This window comes from Abramis brama (genome assembly GCF_963993115.1).
Source record: "Abramis brama genome assembly, chromosome: 9".
Taxonomy (NCBI): domain Eukaryota; kingdom Metazoa; phylum Chordata; class Actinopteri; order Cypriniformes; family Leuciscidae; genus Abramis; species Abramis brama.
This window is the reverse complement of record NC_139971.1, coordinates 16,011,481-16,033,197: the sequence shown is the minus strand read 5'-3', so window position 1 is coordinate 16,033,197 and position 21,717 is coordinate 16,011,481. Positions and strand designations below refer to the sequence as shown.

Here is a 21,717-nt window from a genome sequence, read left to right as displayed (position 1 = left end):
TGCCCGTGGTACAAGGTAATGCAACCAGATATAAAGGGAAAAGATAAGAATGTTTTTATTACTTTTTAATCACTTTTATCACTTTTTAATCACTTTATAAAAGAGTTATTTTTAATATTTTAAAGTTTTCTTTATGAAATAAATGTGAAGTAAATGCCTTAGGCAACTGGAAAATGTTTTTACGGGGCAAAAGAGGAATTAATTACAAGCGCGGTTACCGATTGCCGGACCAGCAAGGGCAGACTCAACTGGTGGTTTAAAAACCCGCTGTCTGCTCCAACACCAGATAGCGCCCTAGGCAGGACCAGGGCACCTCTGGCAACGATGGAGCAACCCAGATAGCACTCCAGGCCACCGGAAGCGCCTGTGCAGTTCCTCTGGCACCGTGGGACAACTCTACCCTCAAGTCTGTACACTAAGAAATGTTGATTACAAATTGATAACAGATGTTCATCTCTCCCTCAAGAATGATAACAGAAAAGGAAGGTGAGATCTTTTACTCCGCTCTAGTCAAAGGGGGGGCGGAGATGTTTGGTCTCACTATTCCTCCAGAGTGTACTTTTGTGACAAAAGCCTATTGATAAGAAAGACGGATTGTCTATTTTTGGCCATGATTGATAGATAACGGAAGGAGGCTTGCGCATGAAGATACATTCTGGGACAAACATGAAGGTGGGACTAGAATAAGTCCCAAAGGGGGGATGTGTGGGAGATTTTCCTTTGCCTCATGTAAAAGTCTGTATTTCTGTGTCTCAGTCAGAACCCAGGTTAAATCAGGATACATCAGGTCAAATTAGGTCAAGTGGTCTGTGAGGATGAAAGAGTACCTAACAAGCTCAGAGAGAAGATGTGTATAGGTAGCTGATAAGATGGTACTAAAAACGTTAATTAAAATTGATGGATGGTATTACAACACTGCAGGTGCATTGAATCATGTGACCAAAGATATTCTTTAAAAATGGGTATGACCATAGATTTTTCCACCAATAGAATAATGTCTCCGGGAAAGATGATGCTAACGGTAGCGAGATCTTGATAGCTGATTGGCTACCTAGTGATAAGAAAAGGTATAAGACCTGAGGTTCTGACCATTGCAGATCAGATGAACAGCTGCATCTCACTTTGTTGCTTGTCAATAAAGTTACTTCTTCTGAAACCTGGAACTTCGACTCTTGAGAGATTTCTTCGGGACCCGATTTGAGGACTTAGAATTTGCTACAACACACCATCCCAGGAGGGATGAATACCATCTCTTTTCAACAGGTCAGGTTTGCCCCAAAAACTTTTCCAATTGTCTATGAATTCTATATTATTTTGCGGACACCACTTAGACAGCCAACCGTTAAGCGAACACAATCTACTAACTATCTCATCACTCCTGCGAACAGGAAGGGGGCCAGAGCAAATTACAGTCCTTGACATCGTACTTGCAAGTTCACACACCTCTTTAATATTAATTTTGGTGATCTCCGACTGGCGGAGTCGAACATCATTAGTGCCGACATGAATAATGATCTTAGAGAATTTACGATTAGCATTAGCCAGCACTTTTAAATTTGCTTTGATGTCAGGCGCTCTGGCTCCCGGCAAACATGTGACTATGGTGGCTGGTGTCGCTATTTTCACGTTCCGTGTAATAGAATCGCCAATAACTAGGGCACAATCATTCTCAGTGGGTGCTTCACTGAGCGGGGCAAATCGATTTGTTATGGTAATCGGAACGGAAGAGTGTTTTTTTTTATCCGCGACTAGAGCGATCCCTCACTGTCACCCATTTGCCCGGCTGCGCAGGCTCTACTTCAGCCGGAACCGACTCATGTAAAGAGTTCACTATGCTAGGCGCATCCAAAGCAGTATTTAAATCTCTAGCACTCTTACTATCCTCAATTAAGGTTTGGATGCGTGTCTCTAATTCTGAAATCTTCTCCGTCAACCTAAAGTTATCTCCTTACATTTATCACATATAAATCCTATATTGCCGACAGAGAAGGCTATGCTAAACATGTGACATGAAGTGCAGGTGACAATAACAGGACAAGACATTACTCACCGTGTTTGTTGACTGATTCTTACTCACCTGAGCTTTTTATGAACTCAAAGGCGCGGGCGCGCGAGAGAAAAATAAATAAATAAAAATAGTTGAGCGCACGGGTGGCGCGTTAACAGGCTAGCGAATTACTAGCGTGTTGTGCTAGTAGTAACGGAAGCTAGCGATGTCAGGTTAATCTGAGATGTTGGGTAAGATGTATTTTAGTAGTATAAACAACTAGAAATTGTAGTAAATGATGGTTCAAAACAAAGAAATACGAGGCTTAAACGGAGCTTACAGCACCGAAGCAAACACACTCACGGCAGGCAGCGAGGCAGACAGGAGCAATCGATCAGGAGCAATCCAGCAATCACCAGCAAACACGTTATGGCCCCGTAGAAGCAGTTTTTGTAAAAATAGGCTAACGATTGCGTCATAACCACGCGACTCTCTGTCGCACAGTAGAGAAATTACCGTATGGACAGGAGGAGAAGCTCGTGGGCAATCGGGGGGACGTGGAGGCAAAATGACAAAATAATTCATCAGAATACTTGCTCCTAGCTCATGGACACCTCCTACTCACACTCTCCGTCTCGGCAAGTTTCGGACGGGAATGTTTCAGATTTCTCTTGGCACAGCTACTAGAAGACAGACAGGTTGCTCACGTCACATCTAAGTCGTCAAGCTCAGTTTGAGTCTGCGCAGTACGCTCAGCCATCAGGAAGTGAGTGCTTCTAATTGACTTCACTTTTCTCCGTTGAATCCAATGGGGTCGCTGTGTCCATTTCTTTTACTGTCTATGCATTTACCACGCGCGCCAGCATCAGTTGTGCGCACGGTTCTTTTAGGCACTGATTTGCTGCCATACTTCACACACTGCCTTTGCTCTGGCATATCTGCAGCAGTGGGATCACTGCGTTTCTGCTTTAAGGAGTCACACACAGCATATTTGTATGCCACTGCTTGGGGAAGGTCAATGGTCTTGATTTTTGGTATTTATGCAAGCCTGCCACTACAGATAGGAGATCCTTGAAAAGAGTCAACAAATACACAAATGAGAATTTGCAGATTTTGTTTTCATGGCAATCAATGGCAGAGAGGCAATCAATGATGGCAGGCAAATTGTCAAGCACAGCATTCACTGTGTGAAGCTGGCAAGCCTACCTTGTGTTGGACAGCTGCACCAGTTCACATGGTTGCAATCCCAATTTTGTTTGTGCTTCTTTAAACTTGTGGTGGCTGACCAGGGAGCAACTAAAAAAATGAATACAGATTTTCCAGCAGGCTAAAGAACTCAGTGGCCTCAGCAATCCCTCTGCAGGTGTGGCACAAGACGAGATTCAACTCATGGGCATAACATAGCCTCAGGGACAGGATGTCTCTCCCTGAAAAGAGACTTAACACCTACAGCTGCTCCACTCATCATTGCTGCTCCATCTTATGTGTAATGCTGCAAGAAAGGATCAAACCGCTGCAAAAGCCCCATGCATTCCAAGAAGTTGCCCTTATTATGACTTTCTGTTGTTTCATCATGATCCCTGAATGGTAGCCCTTGCTTCCCCAACATGCAGGTCAAAGCCACAACACATTGCATATACTCCCTTATTTGTCTAATTTCATCAGCATTTGCTTCTTCAATCTGCTGTATAACATTTCCCTGTAATGCACCTTGTAACTTTTCCAGGAGACAATACAATCCTTGTGTGACTGAGTCATGTTTGTGAAATATGTTGAGTGCCTTTTTCCAATTTTTGAATCCACTATTCACAAATACATCATGCTTCAAGTTTTTACCAAAGACAAGGCAAGCAAAGCAATAGGCAGAATCTGTCTTCTGTGAGTACTCAAGCCAAGCAAAAGTTTGAAACCAGTTTGGCTGGAATGATCTTTTTGCAAGCCAAAGATCTTCTGGGGATAATAGTGTAATTTTGGCTGATTTGTGTCCTTTTCACCTAAGTCAAACTGTTTGAAAGGTGCAGCTGATGTCTGTGCTTCATCTGACATGTCTTTCTCTGCATATCTGTCATCTCTCTCCTGACTCATGTCTTCCTCTTCTTCTTGCTCTCTCTGTCCCTGTACTGTGACAATCACGTAAAAATATGAGTTTGGTAACTACAGAAATCGTAACTTCATTTGTATTTGTTAACTGACCAGACACATTATCCAAACCAACTCTGTTAACTTTCTCACCTGGATCATAATCTTTCCCTTTCTCTGCTGTGCCTTCTTCAATCTGCTCTGCCTCCACTTCATTCTCTTTTTGCACTGACTTTTCTGAGAAACCAAAAAATGTATTCCAGTTCATTTGACTGTGAAAGACAATTAATAATTTCTTGTTGAGTGTGAATAATGTCAGGACATTTATATCCTTTGATGATACCACTGCTTTTTCTTATGAAATGTAGGTGGAAATTGACAGACAATAAAAAACAACATTAGGGTTCAATGACTGCACTGAATCTTGGGAACACAGTATCCAGTCATTTAATTAAGAGTTTGTTTAAACATTTTATTACCTGGATGTTTTACTAAGTTATGAATTAACATAGACCTTTAAAGGAGACATATCATGCTTTTAAATTGTTCCTTTTTACATATAAATCATACATTTGTAGTCTATATAAAGCGGAACTGCAATGCTTGGGTCTGAATTCCTCATTATTATAGCTCCACAGGCCCCTTTTCTACCCCTTTTCTGATGTGCGTCTGAGAGCAACTCGTTTTGGTGCGGTCTCTTTAAATACAATTGAGACACTTCATACCCTGCCCCCTCTCCAGGTTGCAGAGGTTCAACTCCACCCCGTTCGGCCATTTTTGTAGTCTGATAGCAGAGATACGATTATCTAGCGGCACATACACTTTTTATTCACACGTTATTAACAAAATGTCAACAACGGAAGACTTGTCCAGCCAGCCTTACATGTTCGATCCAGAGTCGGAGCCGGAGCGAGATGAAAATGAAGACGACGAACCTGCAGAACAACGTCTTCATATGGATGTATCGCAATGGTGTGTTACTGTATTTACACATGAAACTTTGGTCTTCCGACCTTTTACCACCGTGTCGATTTATTTTGATTAATATGTGCGAGGGAGAGAGAGCAAGACAGCGTCTAGTTTGGAGACGGTGAAGTCTTGTTTACACTTTCGCCTGGCTCCGAGAGAGAGTGCGCGCGCGCGCGCGTGACCGGGTCTCTGCTCGTTCTTTCAGTTAAACATGCGCCACAAGCGCGGCAGTTCATCTACATTAGACGGTGTAATGAAGCGTGTGGGTTACTACATCCAACAACCGAACATTTTAACTTACCCTCTCGTAACTTCTGCATCCTTTAGCTTGGACTACAAAATTGCAGCGAGAAATAAAAATGGCGGATTGCTGGAAGTGTTGGGCCGGAAGTCAATGTCCTTATTTGGCAGTTCCGCTGCAAATACTGTGACGTAATAGTTCAAAAAACGTCATAGATAACAGAAAAATCGGAACAGGTTGAAAAATATGACCAAAACAGAATATAAAGATATCAACGAAGCACCTGAAGAGAATAATTTCATCTTTTCTGTACTTCTAAACACTCCAAATATACAACAAAATGCATTTAAGGGCTAAAAAAAGTGCATTTAGCATGATATGTCCCCTTTAATATCATGGCAAGTTCCATTGTGAATATAAATGTAGGCCTATCTATAAAATACGTCATTTTTAATTAGTTATTATTACATATGCTGTTATGTAAAAAAAAAAAAAAAATATATATATATATATATATATATATATATATATATATATATACATATATGTTTTGGTCACTGGGAACCCTATAAAGGCTATTTCTGAGATGATTAGCTTTATAGTGCAATATATAATGTTACCTTATTTTTTGCTTTTCGTTGGCTGTTTTCAAAGCAACAGCGAGCATTTTTTGTTGTTTTGTTTTTGCCATAATTGGCAGCACAATAACACAAAATGTTTTCGGTGTCTCATGGCGACATCATGTGGTGAATATGCAAATTTGACGTGCGATTGATTGGAACGCAGGTCGGAAGTGGGACATTTCTCCATATCACCGCTGAAATTCCCAGCTCCGACTTTGTCTGGAACGCGGCATAAGTATGTTAGGAAAGGGATGATACAGGCTGAGCGTCATAAGTGCAAACTGCTAAAAAATAACTAACCAAACTAAAAATAGCCAAACTCTGCCCCTATGAATGGATCGGTGAGGTTCGATCGCTCTGGTTGTGATTAATACAACCTGGACCCAACATAGCTTCATCTGCTGTCTCTCTCCATCAATAAGCACAAAACAGTGAACACACACGAAGCGTGTCATATTTCTCTCTGGAAGATCTCTGTGTAAACCATGGCTGATGAAGATTTGGAAGCCATTAGACGGCAACGTATGGCAGAACTGCAGGCGAAACATGGGGTAAGAAACAGAACGAAACGACCAAAATATCGCGTTTTATAGCGGTAGCTGCTAAATTGAACAGCACATGTCCGGCCATTAAATATGAGTGAAATCAGTCTACATCATTCGTGTTTTTGTTGCCTGGGCCGCACTAAAGTCCATCTCGTTCTCTAATATCTGTTCTCGTTCTCGAGCTGTTTTGTTTAATATCTGTTAGTCTCGTTCTCGAGCTGTTGTTTAGTAAACCGACAGCAAAGTGTAGCCATTGAGCTAATCAAGTGTGAAATGTTATACAGGCTAAAAATATAAATGCTTTTTTTTTAAATATGTATATTCATGGGCTCCAGAGCTTCATACTGAACATAAGTTCAATTATAAAGAGTTATTTTTATGATTTCAGTGGGGTAAACGGAAGCTAGCTAGCAGTGGCTATTAACGTTAGTTAGGCTAAGGCTAACGTTACATCAAGCGACAGCCCTCTGAAATATTCATCCTAAAAATGCGTTAATTTAGAAATAAAGATGCACAACTTATATTTCTGCAATGTTAAGGGATACTTACCAGAAGCAACCATAACACATTTTAAATGTCTTCAAAACATGAAGTTCAATAGTCAGTCCTAGCATACATGGACGATTAACAGTCAAATTCCTTACATGGTTTCGTTTCTTAATTTATAGGCTTCATTTAGATGCAAAGTTTTAATTGGAATAAATTGATGAAATATGATATGTGTGAATTTTACATATCCCCTTTTAGGATCATTCCAGTGACCAACAGGGGCAGCAGGAGGCCAAACAGAGGTAACTTACAACAATAATAACAAACAAAAGTTTCTGTGTTGCAGATGAAATTGTAATAATTATTGGTCTTTGAAAAAAAAAAAAAAAATTATTATTTTGTACTTTTACATTACTGTTACTCAAGATCAGAAGGTCTCTTAAATTTGTTTATATAGTTAAATTTACACCTTACACCTTTTAAATAAAATAAAATGTAACGCTCAATTTATTTAAGGGATAATCCACGGCTAGCAGTGTATTAAACGATTTTAATGCAGGATGTGGAGGCTAAAGCCTGGAACACACCAAGCCGACGGTCGGCCGTCGGGCAGTTTCCGTGCGTCGGCCGACTAAATCTTCTCGGTGTGTTCCGCACCGTCGGCTGAAATTGGTCCTCGTCGGCTTTGTAACGGCCGATTCGACATGTTGAATCGGCGTCGGGCCGTCGGTGAAAGAGGGAACTCTGATTGGCTGTTCAGCTTAGTGAACGAGTCAGTGCACGAGAATAATAGCAAAACAGCGAGCAAAGTCAAAACGGTACAGACAGAAGGCTGTTCTAATGTTACGTCATCTTACCTGAGTGTTCCTTGGCAAATATTTCAATATTAACATGAGAGGAGTGGAATAAAGAAAGTGTTTAGCAGGATTGGTATTCAAAACGGTAAGCACGCACTGCTTTGTTTACGGTTTGTGTATCTGCAGCCGCAGCGTCGGTTTCCCTTTTTGAATAACGAATATATACGAATATATGTTCAGAAATAGACAGTTGTCTCATTTACACGCAGGCGCAGAACGCCCTTTCTAGCTGACAGTCGGCTGTAGTTCTCTCGGTGTGTTCAAGTGCAGCTTTTTACCCCGACGCGAGGCGACAACACAGTCGGCTTTCATCAGCGCTAGTTTGTCGGCGTCGGCTTGGTGTGTTCCAGGCTTAAGAACCACCCGACACAAAGCGGAGTGAATTCAAATAGTTGTTAATGCAGTATATAATTTGCCTATAAAATTGTAGCCTAATAAATTAGCTTTTTTTTAAACAAGCAAATGTATTTCACAAAAATGACTGACACATACAAGTACTGTCCCACTTAACATACACATAAATTGTGAGAATATCACTAACACTGATGAATATACAGTATAAGGTAAGTCTATTAAATATCAGTCCCAAATAAGAAGTGTCAACAGATTTCATCCACGTCTTCCAAAATAAAAGTCTTGCATCTGAAAATCATAGGATTGTTTTTTTTTTGTTTATTTTACTGCACACTCCATGACCCACTCAAAATGTTTTTTGCAATTCAAAAGCAACTCGCTTTTAGGTCACGACCCACCAGTTGAGAAACACCGGTTTAATGCACAGCTAGTCATGGAATATCCTGCTTATACCAAGTATTGACAACTTTTTGGGGGCTTTCACACTGGGCATGTTTGCTGGGGTCTGAGTTTGAGCGTGATTGTTCCCGGTGCCCCCCACAGCTTTGGTCTGGTTTTACACTCAACTTGATTCTATTGAACCCTGGTGCATTTGCGTTCATCTTACGTCATCACAAACGTGCATGGCTTATGATAGAAAACAGAGCGCAGGTCAATATATTGTATTTTATATTAATTTGGTGCTATTATGCGCAGCTGAGTAAACGACACTTGGGTTTACTGTTCACGTGAGCAGATGAGTTGCCATGAGAACGACTGACATCTCTATCTTTTCATACAGATAACATAAACAGAGAATATTTGTTTTAGTTTTGAATTAGATAATTTAATAGCAGAGGCTTAAATGATTATAAAGATACAGTGAGGAAAATAAGTATTTGAACACCCTGCTATTTTGCAAGTTCTCCCACTTGGAAATCGTGGAGGGGTCTGAAATTGTCATCGTAGGTGCATGTCCACTGTGAGAGACATAATCTAAAAAAAAAAATCCAGAAATCACAATATATGATTTTTTAACTATTTATTTGTATGATACAGCTGCAAATAAGTATTTGAACACCTGTCTATCAGCTAGAATTCTGACCCTCAAAGACCTGTTAGTCTGCCTTTAAAATGTCCACCTCCACTCCATTTATTATCCTAAATTAGATGCACCTGTTTGAGGTCGTTAGCTGCATAAAGACTAGGGGTGGGGAAAAAAATCGATTCTTAGATGAATCGCGATTCGGGACGTGGACGATTCTGAATCGATTCACAAATGTCAAAAATCGATTTTCTAAAAAAAAAAAAATAAATCTAATAACGTAACATTGAAGGAACGCAAAAGGCGGAACTCTGAAGCGGACGTGCAGTGCGCGGACAGTCTGGGACGCGCACATAACAGACACGCATGATGGCTGAGCGCCAAATTCGAACGGCACCAGAGAATGTCTTCGTTAAAAGCTAACGAATGGAACATTGGCAATTTCATTGTGATCTATTTAGTATTTTTTTGTATGAGAGCTAATTTCTGTATTGTTTAGTTTTCACATCAATATGCTGTGTAAACCAATCTGATCTGTATGCAATATGTGCAATGCCAGTCACAAAAAGTTACATTTTGACTGTAAGTTACTCTCTGCAGAATGTTCATTCACTTTCTTTGCTATTTTTGATTGTGGTATACAGCAAACATTTCAAGTCATAACTCTTTATTATTTAGTTGTGTATAAGTCAAGAGCGACTTTGTATGTTACTAATTATTCAGAATATGCATAAGTCCACAAGCATTATACGTTATGATAGCTTCTGGTACATAATTCTATATTTTTGAACGAAAACTGTTTGTGATTTTGCTACAGCAAAATGTTTTTTTTTGTCTGAAGGATTATATTGCTCATTGGAAATAACAAGAGGATGTTGGTTAGAAGTCTATTATTAAATGCTAGAGATTCAGAATATGCTGAAGTTTGTATTAATTTACTACAAGTATGCTGCTAGTACAGGCACACATTTATTTTCCTGTTGGTTCTCAGCAATGTTGGGACATATGCTGGCAAATGTAACCTTACAGTTGACTTGCCAAATCACTTCCATTTGTTTTATTAATACAATTAATATAGGAAGCATTGGAAGTAAGTTCGTTATGGGTCATCATAAATACTTTGCTTTAAAAGTACCAAGTAAAAATATTTTTTCAATGTTTTTGATAAAAGGCACTTCCCTGAGAATTGAACTTAATAAATGTGAAAAAGACACTTTAATGTCTCCGTTTGTCATTCTGTATTGCAAAGCAGATGAGAGTAGATTATGATCAGAAACCTGATTAGAAATCATTATGAATAAAATCGAATTGTTTTGAATCGAAAATCTTTTTGAATCGAAAATCGATTTTGAATCGAATCGTGGCCTCAAGAATCGGAATCGAATCGAATCGTGAGATGGTAAAAGATTCCCACCCCTAATAAAGACACCTGTCCACCCCATACAATCAGTAAGAATCCAACTACTAACATGGCCAAGACCAAAGAGCTGTCCAAAGACACTAGAGACAAAATTGTACACCTCCACAAGGCTGGAAAGGGCTACGGGGAAATTGCCAAGCAGCTTGGTGAAAAAAGGTCCACTGTTGGAGCAATCATTAGAAAATGGAAGAAGCTAAACATGACTGTCAATCTCCCTCGGACTGGGGCTCCATGCAAGATCTCACCTCGTGGGGTCTCAATGATCCTAAGAAAGGTGAGAAATCAGCCCAGAACTACACGGGAGGAGCTGGTCAATGACCTGAAAAGAGCTGGGACCACCGTTTCCAAGGTTACTGTTGGTAATACACTAAGACGTCATGGTTTGAAATCAAGCATGGCACGGAAGGTTCCCCTGCTTAAACCAGCACATGTCAAGGCCCGTCTTAAGTTTGCCAATGACCATTTGGATGATCCAGAGGAGTCATGGGAGAAAGTCATGTGGTCAGATGAGACCAAAATAGAACTTTTTGGTCATAATTCCACTAAACGTGTTTGGAGGAAGAAGAATGATGAGTACCATCCCAAGAACACCATCCCTACTGTGAAGCATGGGGGTGGTAGCATCATGCTTTGGGGGTGTTTTTCTGCACATGGGACAGGGCGACTGCACTGTATTAAGAAGAGGATGACCGGGGCCATGTATTGCGAGATTTTGGGGAACAACCTCCTTCCCTCAGTTAGAGCATTGAAGATGGGTCGAGGCTGGGTCTTCCAACATGACAATGACCCGAAGCACACAGCCAGGATAACCAAGGAGTGGCTCTGTAAGAAGCATATCAAGGTTCTGGCGTGGCCTAGCCAGTCTCCAGACCTAAACCCAATAGAGAATCTTTGGAGGGAGCTCAAACTCCGTGTTTCTCAGCGACAGCCCAGAAACCTGACTGATCTAGAGAAGATCTGTATGGAGGAGTGGGCCAAAATCCCTCCTGCAGTGTGTGCAAACCTGGTGAAAAACTACAGGAAACGTTTGACCTCTGTAATTGCAAACAAAGGCTACTGTACCAAATATTAACATTGATTTTCTCAGGTGTTCAAATACTTATTTGCAGCTGTATCATACAAATAAATAGTTAAAAAATCATACATTGTGATTTCTGGATTTTTTTTTTTTTAGATTATGTCTCTCACAGTGGACATGCACCTACGATGACAATTTCAGACCCCTCCATGATTTCTAAGTGGGAGAACTTGCAAAATATCAGGGTGTTCAAATACTTATTTTCATCACTGTATATAGCTCATGCGTGTGTGACTAGTATTCGCTGAGTTTTGTGACGTGCTCTAGAAAAAAAGTTCACGGAGACCAAGAGGCAGAAAGCACACCCTGTTTATTTTCTTTATTTTACAAAAGCACAATGTTTTGTTTTGATTGTAAGTGGACACATAAAAAAGTAGACATTTAACAGTTTATTTTTTCATATTTCTTAAGTTTGTAAGAGTATTTTAAGTCTATTTTGCTGCTATGTGAAAAAATCCAGCAAAACGCACCGCCGCGTTTGTCGATCCCAGAGGATTAACTTTAGCCTAATAGGAAGGAACTTAAATTGTGATTAAAAATATATGCTCACTCACATCAAGACGCCGCTGCGGTGGTGGAGTCCATGCAGGAGGAGCAGCGTTTGGCACTGCGTCGCTTTTCAGCGCGAGCTGTGCTGTTGCAACTAGCAACACTACATCTACGTCCCATCCTAACCACTGTACTAAATACAGATAAAGCTAATGCTAAAAATCTACGCTAACTTGAAGCTATCCTAACTGATGCAATACTATGCTACTAACTAACTGTGCTTCTAACAATACTACACTAACTGCAAATTAACTACCAAGGCTACACGAAATAATCTAAATAACTATAAATGCTATGCTAACTAGATGCTAATATACGCTATCCTGATCGTTTTCAATACTCGCAATTCCAACTCCTGACTCCCTGCAGTGGTTTTGACGGAACAAGATGCTTTTATACCAGTGGCTGCCAAGGGCGTGGTGAGCTGGTGCAATCTTATGTCACAGGGTACCACAACTGCCAATAGGAAAATTCAACTGCATTAGCCACCGTTCAACCTGAAGAGGGCAGCACTCAGACGTTTTTACACCATATATTATAGAATTAAAACACTTTATACCCAAATGTCAAAAAATGTACTTGAATCAATGAACAGCACTAAAAAAGCCCCAGTCTTACAGATCATTAACTAAAAAAAGCTGTTTTGGGGTTTAGTTACCCGTTTCTGTGCTCCTGAATGTGTGTGTGTGTGTGTGTGTGTGTGCGCGCGCAAATGATGACAGTGCATTAATATAGAACAGTGATTCAACTCTATTGTTTCTTTCACAGAGAGACTGAAATGAGGAACTCTGTATTGGCTCAACTCTTAGATCAGTCTGCCCGTGCCAGGTGTAAGTCCATTTACAAACCTTTGACAAGCTATTACTTGTATTATCATGTAAGCATGTATTTAAATTTGACCGGGACAGCTTTGCCTTCGAATATTGTTTCTCTATTTTTAGCAGAAATTGTTCTTCATCTTTAGAAAACAAAGAAGTTTTTTTTTTATTCTTTCATCATTTTTGTCCATCTTATTGTTTAGTGGTGTAAGAAAATATCAATACACACGAATATCACGATATTATGTTTGACGATACTGTATCTATTTATTTGTTTACATCCAACATTTGTGTAACTGTCATCAGTGTTCTGTCAGTTTTTACCAGCTTAAATCTTCATATTTTTTATATTTACCCCAGGGCATTATTTACTTTTATAAAGGCCTTTATCTTATTAAATGTATGCGTCATCTTTCATGTCAAATTCTTACATTTGAGCATTAAATTCAATGTTAATAATATGACTCTATAGGTCTGTTACTAGGGATGCACTGATACCACTTTTTCCAGAATGAGACAGATACTTTCATTATTGGTACTCCCTTATAAATAATTTTATGAGATTGTTTCGAATTCTTTTTTAATATACATTAGTGATGCTCCGATTGATCGGCCGCCGATCATGATCGGCCGATATTGGCAAAAAATAGCTTGATCGGCAACCCCCAAAAGCGCCGATCAAAAAAGCCGATCACGTGACGTAAATAACTCGCGCAACTTTTCCGCATGCGCGACAACACAACAGCAGAGCAGAGCTTGCTTAACAGTGGCAAAATGAGTTCTCCTATGACGGCAATTCAATGGCAATTATAAACGAGCGCACAACTGATGCTGGCGCGCGCGGTAAATGACATTCGCGAGAGGATAACAGATCTACGCGCGAGGAAACGGGAACTCGCGAGCTCATTCAAACCCTGCGCGGGCGCATGACGTCTCTGCCCTCGCGCGCGCGCATGATCATTCCCCACACACTCGCGCTTGATCTCCTCTCGCCTGCTGATTTTGCTCGCTCAAACACTTTTATTTTTGGCAGTCGAGGGGCGGGACTTACTGTTTTAATAACCTCAAATGTCATTGTCATTATTTTATTTTTTGGATCTGATGTAGTTAGTTCCTCAACTACATCCATTGTAGTCTGCCTGACCCCTCTTTGTTTTGAAAAATTATACTGTGCCTTATTTGGAAAAGGTGGCCTACAGTAGCCTTATGTTATCTTGTTTTCTAACTACAATTAAATAAATATTGGTGGTTCTTCAAGATTTTCTTGACTCTAGCATATTTCCATTCTGTGATCGGCAGTGATCGGCAATCGGCAGATCATGATTTTGGTGATCGGTAATCGGTGATCGGCCCCAAAAATGCTGATCGGAGCATCACTAATATACATATAGGAAATGTTGGAAAAAAATGCAATGATACCAGGGTTTTTCCTGGCTCAAAAATAGGCTGAGGTGGTAAAATCCTGATCATGTGCACACTTGCAAGTGTACTGCGTCTTCAACTGCCATTTTGATAAGATAAATTGATTTTTATTTTGAGAACAGTGTTTCCCACAGGATTTTGTAAGACTGTGGTGGGTGGACCTCCGTCCCTCTTAGGGGGTTTGGGGGTATGGCCCCTGGAAGAAAATTTATAAATTCATTAATTTGGTGCACTTTCAGAGTTCAAAATTAAGAGCTCAAAACCATGTTCAGTGTGAATATTAAACAAAGAAAAGGTCTGTGCATTGACCTGAACTTTAAAGGAGGCTTGTGTGCTAGAGATGAAAATGTTTGAAAATAAATCATCCACCCGCCACCCACCTATGTTTTTCTGATAGTCACATTACAATTGTTCAAATTCTCAGTGTTAAGCATGATGATATGGTAGCACATCACACTGAAGTAGGCTGCTTTTAAATTAACATTTTAAATAAAAGTTATTCTTTGGCAAAATTACATTTCCTTGATAGCATAAACACAGGCTTTACTCCCTTCCAACTTTAATTGTCGCCGTTTCCGTGACTGCAACTTCCCAAACACACACACAATACATTAAATGCATTCAGCCCAGACAAAGGCTGGATATAGGCTTTATTAGTTTGTGAAATACATTACATTACAATACATTACAGAGCTTCACAGCCGTTAGTCCGTTACATATCACATACCCAGCACTTGATTCGTCGTGGTTCACTATTTCAGGAAAACGTTCCCACATGGTATAGTTTTGTTTTTAATTCCCCTTTTTGAAATTTCTCTCGAACCTGTTTTGCCTCCATTGCTGCTTAAACAAGGATGAGATAAAGACCCTCCCCTATAACGAGCCTCAATGTGGAATGTGACAGAGAGAAACTACAAGAATTAAAAAAACAATTGCTTGTTTACAATTTAGTTTAAGGATGTAGTGTAACGCCGAATTATAAAAAAAATTCCCGAAGTGTTAATAACTTAGTGTTAACTAATAATTGTTGCAAACTGGTACTACCAACAAAATATTAGTGCATTCCTGGAACTGGGCGTCATCATTACACTACATCCTTATGCATCGCTTTCTACCAGGACTTTTACGTGCTTTTCCCAAACCACTGAAGTGACGTCGACGTCCGGGTTAGCAGTAGCATAAGCTGTCAGGCAAGTGTTGTTTAAATAAACTCCTGATGTACTTACAAACTTTCCAATGCCTCGTTTTATGAGTACATAACCTATTTGTACTACTGTGTAAGTTTGGTACCATTCTGGGCATTATTAGTGGGGTAATTTACGAGATACATCCTTGAATCCGTTAGCGCCTGCACTAAGCCATCCGGCTGATTTTTCTAAACAAGCTCTAACTTTAATAATGTTCAACCAAGGAAAAAAAGGCTTCTGGGGGTGTGTTTGGCTCGAGGTAATGGGGCAAAGGACCCTAGGTTGATTTTACTCCGAACCATCCCTTTAATTACGTTATGTGTCCGATGTTGTAAAGAGCAATACCATCCTTTACTTCGGCAAGTTGGCCGAGTGAATCTGTGAGCTGGCGTGAGTGGAGGCGGGGATAATTAGAATATTCATGGATCCGTGTATACTAAATGAAGCAAGGGTGTAGAGTTGCATTCAAGCTATTTTAAAGCTGCAGTACTTAACTTTTGGTGCTCTAGCAGTTATTAAACAGAACTGCATGCGTCTTGCGGAAGAACATTGTAGCCGGAGCTACTTTTCTCTGTTTGTCTATGACGAGTCACGCAGGTACTAGGCGGCTACGCAGCAGTACGACCCGAACCAGTCTAAAATAGTCAGAATATAAACACCAGGGTTCACCAATCTCGGTCCTGGAGGGCCGCTGTCCTGCAGAGTTTAGCTCCAACCAGCTCCAACACACCTGTTTGAAAGTTTCTAGTATGCCTAGTGAGACCTTGATTAGCTGGTTCAGGTGTGTTTAATTGGGGTTGGAGCTAAACTCTGCAGGACAGCGGCCCTCCAGGACCGAGATTGGTGAACCCTAATAAACACTTATTATAGGCGGACCGTAGTGATTCAGGATAAGACAAAAACACGGTTTGGAAAATGGATTCATGATGTACTCGCTCATTTTATAATTTTTGTCCCTGAGTTCAATATGCGCAATCCCCTTTTTCCTTAGCATGTTATTGGCCAAGACTTTCCGTCCCTGGAACAAGCTTCTCATCTCTATCCTCTATAATAAACAGTAGATGGCATCATAAAGCCTGTTTTTTCACAGATGATTGCTTTTAAAATATATTATTTGGGGTTTAAACCAAATAGAAGAAAACAATATCAGGTACAGTACCTTTTAAGGCATGAATAATTTTCTTTCACAGGTTTTCAAATGTTTAAATATGTCATTTTGGTGGTCAAAGATGAGTTTTAAGGGACAAAATGATTGACTACATGGGGACTTTAAAATAGAAAAGTTATTGTAATAAATTATATAAATAAAATGCTGATAAAATGTCACTATTACAGTTGTTTTTTGTTTTTTTTTTAATACTCCTGTATAATGCAAATGCAGATCCCACTGTTTTGGTTAAATACATTTTTTTTTTTGTTGCTACGGTTAAATGCATATGGTGGCGTGTTCTTTGCAAGTTTTTCTAAAATTAGATCCTCTTAAAAAAAAAGAAAGAAAGAAAGAAATATCGCAATATATCGCCTTTATTACACTACCGCAATATAAAGTATCTTAATCCCTATATCGAAATGCGTGCACAGCCCTACCATTGAAAGTCCTAGCAACCAAAATTTTCAATCTTCAAAGTTAATGAAGATATTGCGAAAGTAATCCATATTAATCAAGTGGTTTAAAGCTTTTTAAAGAGAGACACTTTTACCCACATATAAACATTGTACATAGAGCTTAACAGATATGATAAACGGAGGCTCAACTATGTTTAACTCCATATCATCTCTGGTCTGTTCTCACGCATTAAGCAAGCATTTGTGACCCGTGCTGTGGCAAAATGAGTCGGAATGCGCATGGGCCAATTACGAGCTGCAGGCAAAACAAGTGAAAAATGTCAATTTTGGTCGAATTTGAGGTTTTCTTAAAAATTAGTTCATTAAGCTAGTGATCCCAATGCTCTACATAGTGATTAAACATCTAAAATTATCTTTATTTGTATGTTTTCTGAGAGGTGTACCTTCCTGAATCTTTCTTTTGTTTTAATAATCCATTAAATGTTTTATTTTTCTCTGCTCGCTTTTCGACTACTGATGCTTCCCCTCAGCACAAGTTTGATATCGTTGTAAAGTGCAGAATTCCAACTTTGTGAATATTCATTCACATTCAGAAATTACAGTATTTCAAAAATTTTGTCTTGGAGTGTATTCACACAAACATTATCTGTTATGTCTAGGGGTGTAAATCGGAGCCTACATGACTATTCGATACGATACCGATTTCTTAAGCCAACGATTCGATTATTTTCGATACTTCAGAATTCCCCGCGATACGATTCGATTCGATTCGATTCGATACGATACGATTCAATACTAGATTTGATGATATCTATTAAGTTTCAAATAAATCAACAAAAATAATAAATAATTAGCCTTTTATTGAGAATACAGAATACAATTGCATGTCACAAAGAAATTGTTTTTCCACCTCCACGAATGAGACAAGTGTTGTTCATTATGTCTCCTTGTTGAGGTAAATTGTAGTTTCCTTGCTTTACCCCGGTCTTTTAATAAAAAAGATGACTGTGAAAAATAGTACAATTAATTTAAATACATTTATGGTGAGATTACTACAATTTATTTAAACGCATTTATGGTAAAATTACTACATTTTCATGTCAATCTGTGTTCATTTTGACCACGAAACATGCGCTGTCACTTTAATTCAGCGCGTGCATGCAGCACAGCAGAAATAGACTCGGTGCGGAAACGATCTCTGCACTGCTGTATAGCCTATGCACCGCAACTGGAACGGATAAACGGTCCACAACTGCGTGCAGTGTGAAAGCTCTGACCTGTTAACATGTGTACTGAAAAAAATACGCACCGCATACGCACTGCAAACGGAGTATGTGTGAAACGGGCGCAATCAGACAAACGGCAACTCTTACCACTGCTCCATCTGTTTTCCTGAAGCCAAAATACATCCACACCCATGACTTGACGCTGACTGGAGTGTGTAACATTTCACGGTCATTGCCAGCTCGCTCTGACGGATCCATCGCTCTTGAAAGTCAGACTCAACAATGTGTGTGAACATAGATAGACTGTGAAACGTAAGTAACGCGTGTGAAGCGGTGTGAAGTAGAAGACAATAATGAGGTTAGCGCCACCCGCAGTTTAGTAGGTTGTACGCATATGTCGGAGCAGATGCTAAAAATAGACAGGCGGCAAAATAAACACATTAATCGATACTCTTGCGGACGCATCGATGCATCGAATCGTCGGCTGTATAATCGATGCATCGATACGAATTGATTAATATTTACACCCCTAGTTATGTCTTATGCCTGGCTCACACTACAGGAGTTTTAAAATCCTAACCGATTGAAAAATCTGGTTGCAGCACACATTTAAGGAGAATCTTTGCAGATTTTCTTCCCTCAAATCTTAACATGTTCACACTATAAGATTTGACAATCGCGGCGCATCACACACTACAAAATGTTATCAAGATTATCGTACCAGAGTGAGCGCCTCGCGTGATCTCGCGCAGCAGATCTGAAGCGGAAAAGCATGTAAACACAATATCTGTCCTTCATATCAAGTCATATTTGTGAAAAGGTAGCCGTGACCAAGGAAAGCGAAATCTTTCAAAAATCATCCTTTTAACATTTAAGGATATGTCTAATGAATGGCGTCAGCACTGTTCAATACAATGAATCAATGTCATTGATCATGAAGTGGCATCAGCTTCAGCGTTGCCCATGCGCCGCATTGCTGCTCAGCTGAGCCTTGTAAAGTGGAACTCAAAGTTCAGATTAAATATTAAAATAATGAACAGCTTGTTTCATTACATCGATCTTTGAATGAATCCGCTTTTTTTCCCCACTTTTTTTTCCGTTGAATGAACAGTTTAATGACTCACTCAAAGACTGTTCCTTCCCGCCACCTGGTGGCGTGACAATGTAACTGGACTGAGTGACAGCCTGTCTAGAATGCGCAGAGACTATCAATACCAATACTGGTGAAATATCAGCAGAAAGTGAGATTCAAGGAACTAACTGTTATATAGCAATGGCCTAACAAGCTCATTGTCAGGTTTATGTTGTGTTTATTATATTATGTGGACCCGACCCTTATTTTGACATTTGTATCTTCATTTTACTCCACTTCGTTTTAACGCGCTTTTTAGTTTTGGTTTCAATACTGAACATGTACTCGTCTTCGTGCCTGCTGACCACAGCATAACACTTATTTATTTAGCAATAAATAAATGGAGATAAAAACGTATATCGTGCTGTTGAGTCACTCAAAATTACCTCAAGGGAAATTCCTTCACCACGACAGCCCTACTTGTTTCTTATTGGCTATTTTGACAGTACTGACGTAATCACAGTCTTGCTCATCCCGATTTAAAATCTTAAATATCAAACATGTTTGATGTGATCGGGGCGAGCCCGATTTGTGTGAGAGCAGATCAGGAGGTGCAAGATTCGATCTGTGTACGCCTCACATTACCAGATAATCTGTGCAGAACATCGGAACCGATCGAGGTCATCGACAAGATTTTTTTCTCCGATTCTCTGGAGGTGAAAATCGGGGATAAATCGGCCTAAAACTCCTGTAGTGTGTGAGCCAGGCATTAAGTGAACATTTCGTTAACTGTTGTGAAAAAACGTCTAATGTGTAACATTTATATTAGATCTGTGCATTTACAGTAGAGTACAGCTACAGTAGCAGTCTCATTAATGTTAATCAAACAATTGTGATATCATGGGGAAAAAAGTTGAATATATATTTTTCCTATAGATACTTGGTTTTGACTTGGTGTGTGTGAAATTTGGTGGTATTATCAGGGATTTTAAGGTATCCCTTGATGATTTTGTTTTAGAACCTTCAGAAAACTTTAACTAGATTTTTCTCAAAATTGACTTTGCTGACTCTATTGACTTCAAATAGGTGTAGCTCAGTCATTTTTTTTTTTTTTTTTTTTTTTTTTTTTTGTCTGATTCCAACAAATCATAAATCATTTTGAAGATTTTTGATAGAGTATGTGAAAATAGCCAAATCTTTGGAAATTTGCTCATTGCGATTATTTTTGACAGCACGGGTCACATTTTTCTGTATCCATTTACTATGTTTGATGTGCGTTATGCATGTACATTGATTTGCGTTCCGAAGATGAACAAATGTTTTATAGGTTTGGAAAAAAACATGGGGGTGAGTAAAAGATAGAATTTTTATTTTCGTATGAACACTTTTAATATTGATGATGTTGCTTCTGCTTTTTCTTTAGTGAGTAATTTGGCTCTTGTAAAGCCAGATAAAGCAAAAGCAGTGGAGAATTACCTGATTCAGATGGCTCGCATTGGACAGCTTGGAGGAAAAGTAAGGTGACAGATGAAGCATCATTAATAATGTGTTTTAGAATGTACATTTTTCTAGCATTGAGTGTTGTATCTTTAGATTACAGAGGCTGGATTAATAGAGATCCTGGAGAAAGTTAGTCAACAAACAGAGAAGAAAACAACTGTAAAGGTAAGTACTTTGCTATCATTAAAAATCTGTTCTCAAGAGTGTAAAAATGAAAGTGTAAACACATATGTTCTGAATGTCTCTGTTTTGTTTCCAGTTTAACCGACGTCGGGTAATGGACTCCGATGAAGAGGATGATGACTAAATGCAGGTGTCATAAGTCAGCTGGGTTTCTGTACTCACAGTACTTTTGGTACTCTGGTGTGACTCCTGACCAGGGCATGACTATGACTGACAGATCAATTGTCCAGCCCAAAACACAATCACGGCCAAAGAACTTTGATCTGTGGTGATACAGGAACTCTTCATTTAAATACGGTTTCTGTTTTAGTTTAGTGTCTTAGATTCTCTTGCATTTTTCTTTGCCTCAAACAACACATTGCAGCAATGCTGCTACATTTTTAGAGACTTGTTGAAAATACGGTGGTCATTTCTGATCTATTGTTATTGCAATAATTGGAACTGGCCTCATATTTTTGATTGTGTGGACTTTTTTTGAGGAGACATGCAACTGTTTACATAATAAAAGCCTTAAACAAAATTGAGAAA

General features: G+C 39.4%; 2 protein-coding genes across 2 annotated transcripts in view; one reads left to right on the top strand and one right to left on the bottom strand.

Moving 5' to 3' along the window:
- The window catches only part of LOC311089325 (uncharacterized protein), an 18,551-nt gene extending 11,366 nt beyond the window's left edge, over positions 1-7,185 (bottom strand). The window contains exon 1 of the mRNA XM_084123931.1: positions 6,994-7,185. Within this exon, the coding sequence (XP_083980057.1) occupies positions 6,994-7,006 (13 nt within the window). The 5' untranslated portion in view covers positions 7,007-7,185. The remainder of the gene's footprint in view (positions 1-6,993) is intronic.
- pdcd5 (programmed cell death 5) lies at positions 6,042-21,717 on the top strand. Its single transcript, XM_084123932.1, has 6 exons — positions 6,042-6,450; positions 7,192-7,235; positions 12,984-13,045; positions 20,930-21,021; positions 21,100-21,171; positions 21,266-21,717. The coding sequence occupies exons 1-6, from the start codon at positions 6,385-6,387 to the stop codon at positions 21,311-21,313; spliced, it is 384 nt and encodes a 127-aa protein (XP_083980058.1). The 5' UTR covers positions 6,042-6,384; the 3' UTR covers positions 21,314-21,717.

Coding starts and splice junctions, on each gene's coding strand:
- pdcd5 (XM_084123932.1), top strand. CDS start 6,385: ATGGCTGATGAAGATTTGGAAGCCATTAGACGGCAACGTATGGCAGAA. Junction 7,236..12,983: donor CAGCAGGAGGCCAAACAGAG/GTAACTTACAAC, acceptor TTTCTTTCACAG/AGAGACTGAAATGAGGAACT. Junction 21,022..21,099: donor TTGGACAGCTTGGAGGAAAA/GTAAGGTGACAG, acceptor TTGTATCTTTAG/ATTACAGAGGCTGGATTAAT.